General features: G+C 40.5%; 1 protein-coding gene across 2 annotated transcripts in view; it reads right to left on the bottom strand.

Annotated features, from left to right (window-relative positions):
- The window catches only part of SMS (spermine synthase), a 56,500-nt gene that overhangs the window by 18,576 nt on the left and 23,274 nt on the right, over positions 1–14,650 (bottom strand). For both annotated transcript variants that reach the window (XM_075175051.1, XM_075175043.1), the window contains exons 3-5: positions 4,791–4,884; positions 3,941–4,005; positions 1,111–1,286 (exon numbers count right to left, since the gene is read on the bottom strand). In XM_075175051.1, the coding sequence (XP_075031152.1) occupies positions 1,111–1,286; positions 3,941–4,005; positions 4,791–4,884 (335 nt within the window). The remainder of the gene's footprint in view (positions 1–1,110; positions 1,287–3,940; positions 4,006–4,790; positions 4,885–14,650) is intronic.

The following is a 14,650-nucleotide window of genomic DNA, read 5'->3' on the forward strand; positions in this document are numbered from 1 at the left end:
TTCAAAGAAAACCTCATCTCCATATGAAACTCTAATGAAAATTTCTGCCTAGAAGTATGGAATACTTAATTTGGTGATTTCAAATACAATTCTAAGTGAATTAGAAAATATCTTGTTAATGAATTCAATAACAACACTTTTCAGCTGCCATCTGCACAGAAGTCCCCCTGACAGCTACAGAAAGCTAACTGAATGGTTAGAGGTATTTCTGGTGATTTGAAAAAGCTATAGTCAAATTTCTTAATTACTCTGCCCTTAGACTGATATTAGGTATTCTATCCCTAGACAGCAACATCCCTCATTTACCTCAGTCAGTACTTTTCAGTGTAAGTACTGAGAGATTTTACAAAACATACCCCTTGATACCTAGATTTTCGAGCAAACAGCATTCTTATCCAGCTTAAAAGAACCATTTTCTCTCGAGTTCACTTTCAAAAATAAAAAGATCAGCAGGCAGAGTACCACATATAAAGACCGTCCCATAAAGGCTGGGTCACTCTTCTGATTAACCTGGGCTTCAACTGAGCATTTTGAAGAAGGCAGAGTCAAAAGATGTTCACCAACAAAGCAGCTAAATGGTTTAAGATACAGCTGTCCTGAATCTCACCAAGCAAGTAATTCCCTTAGAGAATCAAGGCAGCAGCAGGATTATGCCCACACACCCCCCCACCAGTCCTACTTCTTCATATTGCTTTAGAATTCCACTGCATTTTGAAGACCAACAAAGTAGCTTCTTTTACTGTCAAAGAGAAGCCCTCAAGAGGTTGGACTTGCAACAAACAGGTAAAGGCTCATATGAAAGAAAGGAGTAGAGTGAGCTCTGCTAGAGAACACTCTGACTTCTATTCTTGTGTGCCACCTTCCACAGCAAAGATGATGACTTTGGAAAAAGAAGAAATTTTTTTTTTGTACTCTAGATTTTACATTGGTCAGCCTTTCTGATTAAAATACTTTATATAAAGGAACAGATATATGCATACATGCATATATATAGCTTCCGGCATCAGAACCATGACCCTTAGTAATCTGCCAGAACTGTGCCATAGCAAGATCAAAAACAACATTCCCTACGATTTCACACAAAAGATCCTCAAATGAGATGATACTTACTAACATCCCCGCTGAGGATAAGAATATTCCCGAACTGTTTTGAATGCAGAATTTTAATATTCTGAAAAGGTGAATCTTCATCATAAACAACTTCATCTATGTCGTACTCCACCAGGCGCCCATCAGCTGTGGGCCAGTATCTATCAATGACACCTCCTCTCAAAATGGCTGGCAATCTAGAAAGAAATAAGAAAAAAGGTTACAAAACATTTGAGAACGTTTATTTTTTAAAAAAATTCCCTCTAAACATCCTGTGTATTCACCATAATAAATAAATAATATTTACAAGAGGCACCTAAGAAAACTTTGAAGATTTAACACTCACTCAACAGATACAAGAAACTTATCAGCCATATGTTAAATATACACAACTTGCTAAGGCACAGATGAAATATAAGTGGTTCTTCTTTACATACAACTTCTACAATGTGCGCATGAATCTATCTCTACCCTAAGGGAGGGGATTTACTAACATACCAACCTCTGCAGAAGAATCAGCTCATAACTAGAAATGGATACAAAACAAAAGCAGAATGCAGACAAAAAAAACATGACAAAACCTCTTCCCACCTTCAGCTCAGCTAAGAATGCCTTTTCTTTGAGATTAGCAGATCTCACCCTTCTAAAGTTGCACTGAGAGACATTTTAAATACATACACAAACACAGAAAGTGAACCATTATAGTGTTTCAAACTGAGCCAGGTCACCCTGCAGTGTATAAACAATCCTTGATATCAGCTGACAGTTTGCATTACTTTTTAAATGTGGTTCAAGCATCTGCATATATTGTTTTGTTGGGGGTTTTTTGGTGTTTTTTTTTTTTAATTCCATATAGAAATATCTTGGTTCAAATCAGTATTTCACCTGTAAAGACAAACTATATTTGAAATGGCAGTGAATGATCAAAATGATTGCATTCCATTTTAAGCAAAATGTGCAGGCAGAGTTCATCAGATTTCCCACAGACATTTCAGAGAGTTAAGGGGTTTTTTTCCACAGGAGGGTGTAGCAGAATACCAGACACAGACAAGCTTCTTCTAAATGCACTAGTGATTCTCAATGAACATTTCAGAAATACTTTCTACCCTCAGTATGCCTCAAGATGGCAGCACACGGTGAGAGCAAGAGCATCTATTCATTATGTCAAGACAACAAAAAGGCACAAACAACTTTTCCAGAAGCATTAATTCTAGTGGAGCTGCATGTGTCAAGCTAACACCAGAAGGGTGCAAAGCAAATTTAAAAAAAAAAAGAAGAAAAAATTTGAGGGGTGTGTGACAAGATCCATGCCACATCCAGTGTTCTAATGAGGTTCATCTTCCTGTACTAAGGTAACCAAATTAACCTAGATCACTTCAGGCAGACTTTTTCCTGACCCATTTTTAACAAGTTCCTATCATAGGGATTCCACAAACTCCCAATATCATATTTTAGTATTAAAATACCCTCAAAGAGAGAGCTGCTCCCCCATAGAAACGTACACAAGGTATCTACATTTGCACACTGTGTGCCAGGTGAGGCTTTACCAGGACAAGATAAAGCAAGATAACTACCTCTGTGTTTTACATACGACTGTTAAACACAAAAAACAATATTCAAGGTATAACATCACTTTTCAAATCACTACCACTTTACTCGTGGTCTCATATAGCCTTCAGGTTATTTTCTGCTATAGCACTGCTTAGCTGTTTTCCCATTTTTGTAGTTTGCTCCTTGGCTTTACTGAATCTTGTTGATTTTACGCTGCTTTTTACTTTTCTTAAACAATTTCCACTTCTGACTACGTTCTTTAAAGCATCCGGTGCACCTTCCAAGCAAGCGCATGCCTGCAGTAAGTGCTCCCTGGCTTTGAGGTGCCAGTCACTGCCAGACAGCCGCCAGGAAGAGACCAACATGAGCTCTGTCCTTCCAGACCCCTGGGGAACTCCAGCGTGCACGCTGTTTCCGCAGCAGGCAACGAACCACAATTAGCATCCCTACAGTTAAATATATAATCTTGTATTTAAGTAAACCAAAGTGCCAGAAGGCTTGCAAAGCCTCCCTCCTTCAGTTATCAGTTACATTAAAAAAATTTGCCACGAAATGTTTCTACCTTCTTGGCAGGGCCCTAAGCACACAGGTTCCTCCGGGGTTTTTGCCACATGTGCCCAAGGCCAGCACATGAGATGCAGCAGGGGCAGAGCTGTGAGAGAAAGAGCTGCAGGAAACCTTGTTGGGGGCAAGGCCTCCTCCATGGGCTTGAACTTCATTTTAGCTCCAGCCCTCGCCCCTGGTCCCTGCCCAAGCTACGCTGCAGCTCTGCCCATGTGTGCCCAAGTCTTTCGCTGATCCTCGACACCCAGCTTGGTCTCGGAGCTGCCTCAGCCAGCAGTCTGCCAACAGCCCAGGCTGGCAGTCACAGGGCTGGGGCTGACCCTGTTCACTATCACCAGCCCTGCTCAGCTTGTCCACGAGCTGTGGGATGTGGCTCGGAGAGTACAGTTCATGCCCTGGCCTATCACCCTGCCACCTTTGGTTCCCCAGCCCTTCCAGAGCAGTCTGCTCTTGCTTCCTGGTTGCATTTTCTCCCTCCATTTCATGCAACCATTGCAGCAAATTAAAGAAATAATCCTTGCCCCAAGTAACTATACTGAAGATGAAGCTTAACAAAATGACAAACCTCACAGTATCTTCAATTCTGCAATAAAACAATTTTAAAATATTGGGGAAAACACACATGCATAAATTCATACTCCACGCTATTCACTGCAATACAGCAAAGCATAATTTTCTTATTACCTTTAGCAACTATGCAGACAAGCCACATACAGAAGTAGATGTATGAACTTACCGTTTCACCCTTTTTATATTACCATGAAACAATTCTTTCATTCTTTCTTCTACTTTGTTTAGAAGCTGAAAAAATAGCAAACAAGAGAGGTGGAATTTATAGGTAATCACTTAATGTAAAATATCTCTTAAATTAGGCTACTTGGAAGGCAATAAAAAGTAGCACCTGCACTGAAAGGCTTTGAAGTGTAACATTAGAAGCCTATGAGTAACTAGCTGGTCGCCTTAGCCTCGTTACTGGCAAGAATGTGCATATTGTAGCAGCTGTCACCACTGTGTTTAGCTGTCCTCCAGGATAACATAGCCAGACCTTTCGGGCACAGCCAAAGAGGGAACACAAGAACCCTGTAAGGTTTCATTCCTGCCAAATCAGTGGCCTGTTCCCCTGCAATATCCAATTTCTGGAGCCTTCATATTAGGGAAGATGAAATTATTTTTCTCCATGGGGAAGAAGTTTGAGTATAGAGGCTCCCCATCTCTCACACTAGAGAAGGAAAAAAAGTCATACACTAATACACCAGGTTGCGGCTTGAGCATCACTTCTCCCTCACTGCCCTGGGTGCCTGAAGAGACCCGAGCCCTAACCAAGGCTGCTATGTCTTTACAACTTTTACAGCAAAGAACACGAGGCCCAGGACACGCAAAAGAGAGAGAGTGTGTGTGCATGTGCGCACTCATATGTCTATGCAACTACAATAGATATTACTACTCCTCCTAATCTGTAAGCATTCAGGTTTGAACTAACTTTGATATTCCAAAATCTTTTACCAAGATATACTTTGAGAGACCTGAAGAAAAGAAGGGGCTCCCATGCAGTCTGGCAAGCCTAGTAAGATAAGCATCACTCATACCTGATTGACTTCCTCTCTTCCTTTCGTATGGTCATTGTAGCTCTGCAGATCCACCAACACTAATCCATGAGGGTGAATTCTCAAATTGGCAAAACTACAAAATAAAGAGAGAGACAGTGATGACGATTTTATTATCAAAAATCAGAGTGAGCGAGGAAAGAAAGTCTGAAACTAGTTATATGAAATTCAGCATGCACGTTTCTTTTTCCAGCCACCTGTAAGTGTTGGCAGTAGCAGCTCCGGTCTTCCTCTGCAAGTCACTAAGCAGCAAAGAGAAAGTTGCAGTCACCACATAACTAAAAATCAGCAGGCAGCAAGGCAGCAAAATAGGGTGTTTAAACCAGAACAACTACGGTACGAGGGGAAAATATATTGCCTATTAGTCTCAGCTTTTTAAATAAGGACTGCTTGAACAGGTATGTTGTGTTGATTTTGTTTGGTTTTGTTTTTTAATTGAAATCAAGCCTCAAGAAAACAGCTGGACACTTTCCTTCCCCTACATCTTTCTTCTCACTTCTTGGGTTTTTTTATCGTGGTTTTTTTGTTTGGTTGGGTTTTTTTTGTTGTTTTGGGGGTTTTTTTGTGTGTGTGGTTTTTGTTTTTTGTGTGTGTGGTTTTTGTTTTTAAACTTTATAGCAACTATTCACAGAGACAGTGTTCACATTCAAAGCTGAATAAAAATTTGTAAGTGAGAAACAGTAAGTGTCCTGGAGCAAACCATGGTTTTGACTGGCAAAGAAATTACAGCAGCAAACTCCTTGATGAATACAGATGCAAGACAGCCAAAACTCCTACTACATATTGTAGTTATTACAGGAGCATTTAAAAACCAAAGAGCAAGGCTTCACCATGCTAGGTGTTGGGTAGACAAATAGAAGACCTTCAAGAACTTGCAACAAACAAAATCAAAGATAAGGACTATGGGGAAGGACACAAGAAAATAAAAACAGAGTAGCAGAGGCAATATCCTTTCCATACTGGGGAGGGGAGAAGACAAAAAGAAACAGAAAGGCTACAAGGGGATTACGTAAAGGAAGGGAGGGGAAGCATACACTGAAAGAAGAGAGCAGAGGAGGGGATGGGAACAGGAACAGCAGAGCATAGAAAGAAGGGTATTCAGGGATGGAAGTTCATTAGTACAACACAGAGAAACCCTAGGTAAAGCTGTATACAGTTCTCTGAATGCCCCTTTCTTTGCTTGTCTGCTCTTATCACCCCACTCAGCCTCAAAGGCAAAGCACAAACCAACCCTTGTTAAGACAAAAAGTTTAGGTGACCTTCCATCTCCCCACCACTCCCACCTTTTTTTGTCCCTTCCAGAGCTCTTTTCCTAAACTATCAGCCTCAATATGAAGACCACCTCTCCCACAGTGGTAGGAATTTTGGCCAGCAAACAGCCTTAGCTGCAGTCAGAGAGAAAATCCTGTATCTTCTGTAAGTGTTATCTGAAGATTATAATTTTTGGTAACTGTAAAATGATCAAATGATGAAACTGACTGAAATGATTCAAGAATAAAAACACTCTGGTTTTGGACAGCAGTGATCTGAGACTGCGATGCGTTTACAGTTGACAGAGCAACCAGAGTGTCACCCACTTCTCTTCAAAAGATGAGCCTTCAGGGCTCGGGCTTTCCTGAAGACTTTACACGCAGGTCTTGCCTTCAGGAGGAAAGACATTTCTATACAATATGCACATGCCCACTGTGTTTCCCCCTCCCAAGGACCTGCCAATTGTCACAACCTTTTAGCAAGCCTCCCTACATCTCAGCGATTGCCCACCAGGTGTCCTCCTGACACCTGTTTTTGATTAGGGACCATAAAACATCTGTACTCCCAATGGCCATTAAGCAAAACCACAGAATAGCCTTAAAATATGCATTCCACCCCGCACCAGGAAATTACTCCTGCATAAAATAAAACACACTATTTTACCCTGATGAAAGGATGAACAGAAAATAGTCAAGGAGTAAACAAAGATGCTTTTTTCTTTTTTTCTTTTTTTTTTTTAAACTACCAGATAGAGTGCTACCCCTTAAGAGACCAAGTTTATGAGCTAATTAGAAGAATAAGAGTGTTTTCAGTATTGAAGACATTTCTAAGGCAGCTTTTTGCTTGTCTCATACAAGCTATATAAGAAAGCGTTTCGGGAGAACCAGCAAACTCACTCTACTGTACTGCCAAAACCAAAGCAAAGCAGAGGAAGCTATTCTGAACTTCGGCAGGTAAACACTTTAGCTGCATGTTTTAGGATGCTGCGCCCTACTCACTGGTGACTGACACAGTTCGGTGCTTTTGATACGTGGGCCACTTCATACTTTGCACAACATCTTACAGCTTAGGTTGATGTTCCCATCAGTACCACTAAGACACAAGTAGGATCATTAAACAATAAAAAAAGAGAGGGCAGGACACCCACACTCCTCCTCCCTCCCTGCCCCAGTCTCTATAGGGCTTCAGAGTTTTTAAACACTTCTCTGTGAACTTACAACCCCTTGAACCAAAGGGACTCAAAATAGTTGCCTGCGTCTGCTAGAGTCTCTTGGTACTCAGTATAGAGGGAACGGCTACTGCAAAGGACAGCTCTGGAGAAAACCCTACCGGGACTCTGTTTGTATGACTTTCATGTCAGCAGGGCTTTATTTTCTAATAATGTGCCTAACATGAGAGGAAAAAAATAGTCGGCATAAGAACAAACAGCTTTCATCGCAAGACTCCCAGGAGATAATTTTTTTTTTTAAAGGAGAGAAAGATTAAAGAGCAGAGCTCACTAGATAGAAGCACACTGGTCACTCCAGCAGGTTTTGGACGCAACCATTCACAGTGAAAAGGGACATTTCTGGTGAAGTCCATAGACCTGCTCCAGGCCCTCAGAGCTGCGGCACTACAGACAGAAATGAGTATTTGCAGTTTGTTAGACAGCGCTGTTATTAAGTTCTCTGAAATCTGGCACAGTGCCAGAAATATCTGCACTGTTAGAAGAACTTTTTATCAGTTTATTCCCATATTCCAGGGGTTGCTATTGACGCAAATAAGCAACAGATCGATTGTCCCATGACTTGAGTTCTCTTTTAAATTCCTTTCCTACAAGAATCACATAGCTGTCATAAGATTTGACAGCTGACATTGTCTTCACTTGCCCACATGTGACTGCATGAAATACTTCCTCAGTAGGGGATGTTACTGCCTTTGCTTTGGGGTCTTTTTTTGGGTGGGAGGCAAGGAAAAGCAGAGAGGAGGGTTGCTCTGAAAAGCACAACCACACAACTTCAGACTTATAACTGATATGATAGCATTAGAATACAGAGACAGTAACGCTGCAGAACCATTATTCATTTTGTAAATTGTTACCTCTACAGAAATAGCAGGGTCCTGACACCTGCGGCAGGGGAGAGAGAGATGATAGGCACCAGGCTTAAGCAGCGTAGTGGGACAAAAATTCAAGTTCTGAGTGTCTGGGTGATAGTCTCAGACAGTTAATTTATGGTGAACAACCTTGAATTAAATTCAAAATTCTCAAAGAAGCCAATACAGATCTGGGTTGGTTATACCTTGGTTAAAAGTCACTTGGTTGAAAGTGAACACCCAAAATAAGCTAAAATGCTTGTCAAAATTTAAAAACACAGCAAACAGTACAAGTGTACATTCAGAAAATCAACCAGTCTAGCAGCATTAAGGCAATAGCAGCAGGCCAAGGCCGAACCCTCAAAAGACTTACTAGCTTCAATCAGCAGAGAGCAAAGGCTATGCTGGCTTTTGTTACTTTACACTTGTCTACTTGGCAGAATGCATGTGAATGCAGGTTTTCAGGAGCAGCAGCTTTTTTAATATTTGGAGAAGGGTTTTTAAGAACCATGATAATACAATTTCCATTTTCTACCTATGAAAATATAGTAAAGATTACTTTACAATCCAAATGAGGGGAAAAAAAAACAAAAAATGAAGTTTTCTTCAAAAGGTTCCCCTCCTGCATCTTGTCTTCCTGAAAAATTTCATTCCTGTTTTCAAAATAAAACACCTGACACACCTTTGGTGTATGCTCATATGCATTTTCATAAAAGCAGTGAAAAAAAAAAGCTCAGTGAGGAGGGATGCTCTCCTTTCCATTAGGCAACAAAATCTGCATGTGAAAAGCAGCCATCACTGTAACAAGCCCCCACTTGTTGCTGCACCTGCAGACCTGCCATCTCTTCTAGGGCAGTACTCAAGCTTTTTGTGCTTGCATGCAAACCAGTCTCAACTACAGAAACAATTCTATTGAGTGCAGCATCTTGTCTTGACTGCTGCATCTTGCCACCTGAACAACAGAAAATATCAGATGTTAAGAAATAAATCCCAATTGCACAAATCAAAAAGTAACTGTTTGACACAGAGAAAGGTTTTTGTTTGACACGGAGAAAGGTTTTGGACGAGCATCCTCTTTACTTAAAAAGAAACAGAAGCAGGGAGATCAACACATTCTAAACCAAAACGTGCATCCTACCTTAGTCACCTGTACTGAGGAGTAAGAAACATTGTAGGCCCACGTCTTTGAGAAAAGATTTCCCACCACCACCATGCCCAGACAACAGATAGATAGACAGGTACCTACAAACCCCTCTTCACCCATCAAAGCTTTTCTCTGCTGACAGACTAACTTTGAGTCACTACAGTATAGATAAAATAGTTCAAGTATATGAAAAATAGTTTGCCAATAAAAACATCACCTGTCAAATTACTCATAATGAAGGAGGAAATGAAAACCTGTTTACACTGGGAAATCCCAAAACAAAAAAAAGCGCGCCACGACATTGTTTCAATAAAGCATACTCTCTTTTTTAAAGTGCTCTTCATCTTAATTAGAGTACTTAAGGGACCTTAAGGAATAAAGCAACCACAGTTTTTCACTACACCATTATTCCTGTTCTCTTTTTACAAAATAAGGAAGTTACACCAATTGAAAGCTACCACAGTTCTAAATTGTTTCTGATTCCTAGCAACTGCTTCCAATTCTTCAGCCCATTTTTGCACTCTGGGTAAGTCCATGAATGAACTACAGCATTTTAGCCTGAAACAAAGAGCTGAGGAATGTTCATCTTGTTCCTTTTAAAATATGCTGACTAGCATGTAGAGGTGTTAGAAAAAGACTAACACAGAAAAGAAAAAAGTAAAAACACTCACCCCTCCCTTCATAGTGTTAACATTCATCATCATCCCAGTGACATACAAACCAACTTCAACTAGGTAAATCAAATGCCAGTAGGATTACACTTCTCTAAACAAGAATTCAGACACAGAACAGAAGCTAAAAATGGATGTGCATACAGGGGAGGTCAAAGCTTTTCTAAAAAGACAGTCTTCTACTGTAGAAAAAAGTGTAGAAACTCTAAGTTTCAGGTTTTGTGGTTTTTTAAAGAACTTTCAGGTGGAACATGACAAAAGAGGGAGCATGGATGCATGAACAACAAGAAAAACCCTGGTAGCTGTACACAGTATGTAACAGAAAAGTACTTGCTCACAAGCAGTGATGCTATTAAAATATAGTATTAGTTGGGAAGATAATCAACAATTTCCAAAGATTAGCTTTAATGATTTTCTCCTTACCCTAGGTTTATTTAATAACTTTTTTTAAATCTGTCAAGAAATACCAGGCCCTATGACTCTGTACAAAGTACCATACGCATTTAATGAGACAAAGACTTCGTATTCCTAACATTTTTACCTGTCCGTTCTAAGCTAGATAAGTGACACTTCAGTAGAAGCATGCTGCTTAAGGTGACCCTGAAAACATTCTGGAAGTGATCTGAAAACACACAGCTCAGAAAAACAAGACTGCTGGGGCCCCAAAACTCAGAGACAGAGCTCCTCTCCTGCATATGCTACTGTTCCCCAACCAGCGTTTGGGTAAGGGGGCTAGCAAAGCACAGAAGTATACCCATCCCCACCACTATAGACAGGGACTTGAGTGGCTCAAGCAAGCCATTTCCTGCCCAGCTCTAGAGCCTTGTGTTGACAACCCCATTAGTAAACGTTTTCAGCTGAACTTCCCTCAATTAGGTCCTTTGTCAGAGTAAATCACAAAGCAAATGGACCAGGTGGAGTTGCCACATGTGACTGTTGCTTCCTTAGCTTCAGACAAAGGAGAAGCGGGATCTGTTGCTTTGGTAATAACAACAAGAAAGCACAGCTTAATCCCCAAATCAGCTCCAATTCGTTTAACAACCGCAGCCCTCCACGGGGCTGTTCACACGGTATCTTTGTCAGAGACAAAGTTTTGTCAACAGCAGTGCCCACAATTCAACAACCTGTAGAACAGGCACCCTGCAGGCTACAGGGGTCATCTCTGCAGACTTTAGAGTGCAGACACTGCTTAGCAACATATTACTATCTCATCTCAAACATTTTTTTCCTGCGATTAGTACCCAGCTTGTTAAATCAGCTGTGCATCTTCAGTCACCTTTGGCTGGTTAAAAATGTTTGTATGTGCATACTCACAAACCCCCTACTCACATACAGCACTAACTCATGCATCTTTCATCCTGGGGAACTTTTGTACCCAGTAACACCCAGCCATCCTTACAGGAAACTGCTCATGACATACCTACTCTCTATCACAATTTTTTTTTTCTGCTTTTCACTACGAACTACTTCATTTCCAGAGGTACAGTTTTGCAGGGAAGGAAGAGGAAAAGTCTGCATGCCCTGGCTGATTTCTTCCTAGTTGTGTCAGATACTTTCTTTAATTAGCATAAAAATCTTATGATCTTTTAGGTCTCTAAAATAAAACGCAGACATAAAATTGCTAGTATTAAAATAAAGCCTATTTAATTAGTATCAAATCCTCTGTATGTTCACCAGTTCATTCTTACCACTCATGAAATGTTTGTTTCTGGTTTGCAGGTTTTTTAACTGTCCAGTCTATTGTTTTTTACGTGTTTACACCCTTATTTGTTTCAATTAACTGAAACTACATCAACTGACATTAAGAGAAATACACTGTTTAAGGCTGCCTTAAAAAAGTATGTGCAGTTTAAGTGATCTGAAAACTCAAGAAAACAAAACTGCTGAAGTTCCAAAACTCACAGAAAGTTCTCCTGCACATGCTACTGTGTTTAATGGGGCTGGCAAAGCACAGCAAAGTACTTCAACCAACACCACTACAGACAGTAAGTTGTCCAGCTAAAGTGAGTAATTTCCAGGGAAGATAAATCCAGTATGCACTGGAGTTCAGATGGCAATGAATATACCAAGAGAAAGCAATAACCATTCTTTATTAATTTACATTTAACACTTCACCAGAAAAAACAGCCACTTGCAAAGTGAACAATCTCCTCTTAATAATGAGCTCTTCCATGCACTCTTGTTCTTCATTCTTCAGTTTTGAGGCAGTATCACAAACTGCAATTCCTTATTGTGATTACGATGCTCTCCTGGATAGCTTCTCTTAGAGGCTCAACTATTTCCAGACCTGTATTACATTAGAACTTTGAGAACTTATTTCATAAGGATTAAGAGTCTTCATTAGCAAATGTAATTTTGAACTGACAACACTCGTACACAATTTAACATTAAGCTGACAACAGTTATTTAATATTAATACCAAACTCAACTAAAACTTTGACAGTTAACATTTCTGTTGGGGAACCCATTCACAGTTGGATTAGTGAGGCAGACAGTGAAGCATGATACACATGGGGGAACAAGGAAAGCAAGGCTGCAGCACCTGCATGTTTACAGGGAGATGGGGAGACTTCTACGCCTGACCAATAAAAACCAACATGTCAAATGAAAGTGACAGAGGAAGTCAATCAGCCTACAGAAACCAGGAAAGGCAAAAAATGGTGCTGCAGTAGTAGAGAGCCCATTTGTGTCTTACTTGAATGCCTCAGTATTTAGAGCATCTTTAGGTCCACATTTTTTCCTGAAACCCAGTATTCTCTACATTTCTCGCTGTGAGTTAAAAAGATGAACAGCACTAGTCTAAGAGATGTCTAGCATATGATGCTATTAAACAGATGAGAACTTGACTAAACTTGTTGCATTCAGCCTGGAGGGCTCAAGGAGCTGAACATCCCCTGAGGACCAGCAGGCCACATCCATGCTTACACCACTTAGCCCCAGCTCTCCCTGTGGCTTCCATGGTATTCCTGTGGCCCCAAGACAGTGAGGTTTCTCCCTCAACTCACCAACTGCCATATGAAAGCATCTGAAGTTACACTTTCTGCTGCAGTCACCAGGGAAGTAACTTACCTCATCAAGCTGACCATACGCATTGCATGCCCTGGAGGATGGCATGAGGGTAGTATGTGAGAAAAGTAAGGCTACTTGATTACTTGACACAACTGTGTGAGAGCAGAAGCAGCCCAAACTGTGTAGCCTCACTGACACTGCCTTTTGGGAGAGGACTCTGGAACAAGCCACCCCAAGACCCTGCCAGCTGACAAACTGCTGATGTAGCCCTAAAGAAGAAATCCAGGAAGCAAGCTGGCAGTCTGCAGCAGTATAGATGTCTGAGTGATTGCCCATACTCCCCAGCAATTTTACTTAGCCCAGTAAACAGTGGCAAGAGGTATGCAGAACCAAGACCCAACATAACAGACCCTCCCTTCTTTTCCTGCAGCAAGGTCACTAGGCCCACCTCCTCATCTTCATCTTCTCACAGCAGTAAGAATACTGTGAACTATCCTCTGGTGCAAAAGCTGAAGTTGTATTTAGCAGTATAGTGAAAAGCTGGATGATTTAAAGTGTCATGGTGTTGGAAGGCAGAAGAACAACAACAGTAAAACACACAGAAAAGAACCCATTTAGAAATCAGTATGAATGCTTAGCAATTGCTGAAGCTCATCTACTACACACAGCTTTCAGAAAACAGCACCCTGTTCTCCCCAATTCCCCCTACCATGCTATCTACTTGAATTCTGAAAAGCATCAAAAAAACTGACTGGAGATAATTTTATTTATTCATAGTTCTCCAATATATTGAATTCCCAAGCCTATACTCAGAGCGACAAGGATATCCCTACAGTGGCTCTGCTTTACCACGGAAACTGGCAACTTGACCAACTTTCTTCTGTTACCACAAGCGCACTGTACACCAGTGCACTTATTTGTCTTTCCCATGAATTCCTCCTCATCTCTCCTACACAGACATGTCAACATTTACATCCTCTTTTTTCCCCACTTCAAACATTTATTAGTATTATACTCTAGCACTTGAGGAAGACAGTGGGATTTCCAGCAACAAGTATTTTCAGCTGACAGTGTAGTAAGAGAAATCAGGTTAGATGCTTTAAAATTCAGAGTTTTATAAGGACCTTACTCAGAGATGCTTCTAGACATCAGTAGTCATCTCCTGGAAAAGTTATACAACAGAAGACTGTTTTCTAGAAAGTTCCTGGAACATGTCAAAAGACAGGTAATTTAACCCTGGAAACTGCTCCTTTAGAAGAGGCAGTCTTCTTAACGGGAATGATCAGATGAGATTGCAAAGGGGAAAGCCAGTTTGAGAATTCACATCTCATGTCACTTTCAAACTCAAGGCAACGCACAAAAGCAAAATGAGGCTACGTAATCAAAGAGAGCCAACCTTACATCTTTGAAGTCCTTTTTACTTTTAGATATTTTACCTTTTAATAGTTCACTTTATGTATCCTTGATATTATCTTTTTAGGAGAACTAAATACAAGCTTAACCCAATACTGAGGAATGATAGCACCAGAGTAGTAAATTACCAACTTGGCTATCTTTTCACTGACCTCAGAAACAAAAGGTTATCCAGAAGTGGAATCTTGATCAAATTATTCAGGAAGAATATAAAAGCATATGTAACTAAAGACAGAATAAGAAAGACTGTACAGAAACAAGACAAGTAACAGGTTTTTCTA

The sequence above is a fragment of the Calonectris borealis genome, chromosome 1 (genome assembly GCF_964195595.1).
Source record: "Calonectris borealis chromosome 1, bCalBor7.hap1.2, whole genome shotgun sequence".
Lineage (NCBI taxonomy): Eukaryota > Metazoa > Chordata > Aves > Procellariiformes > Procellariidae > Calonectris > Calonectris borealis.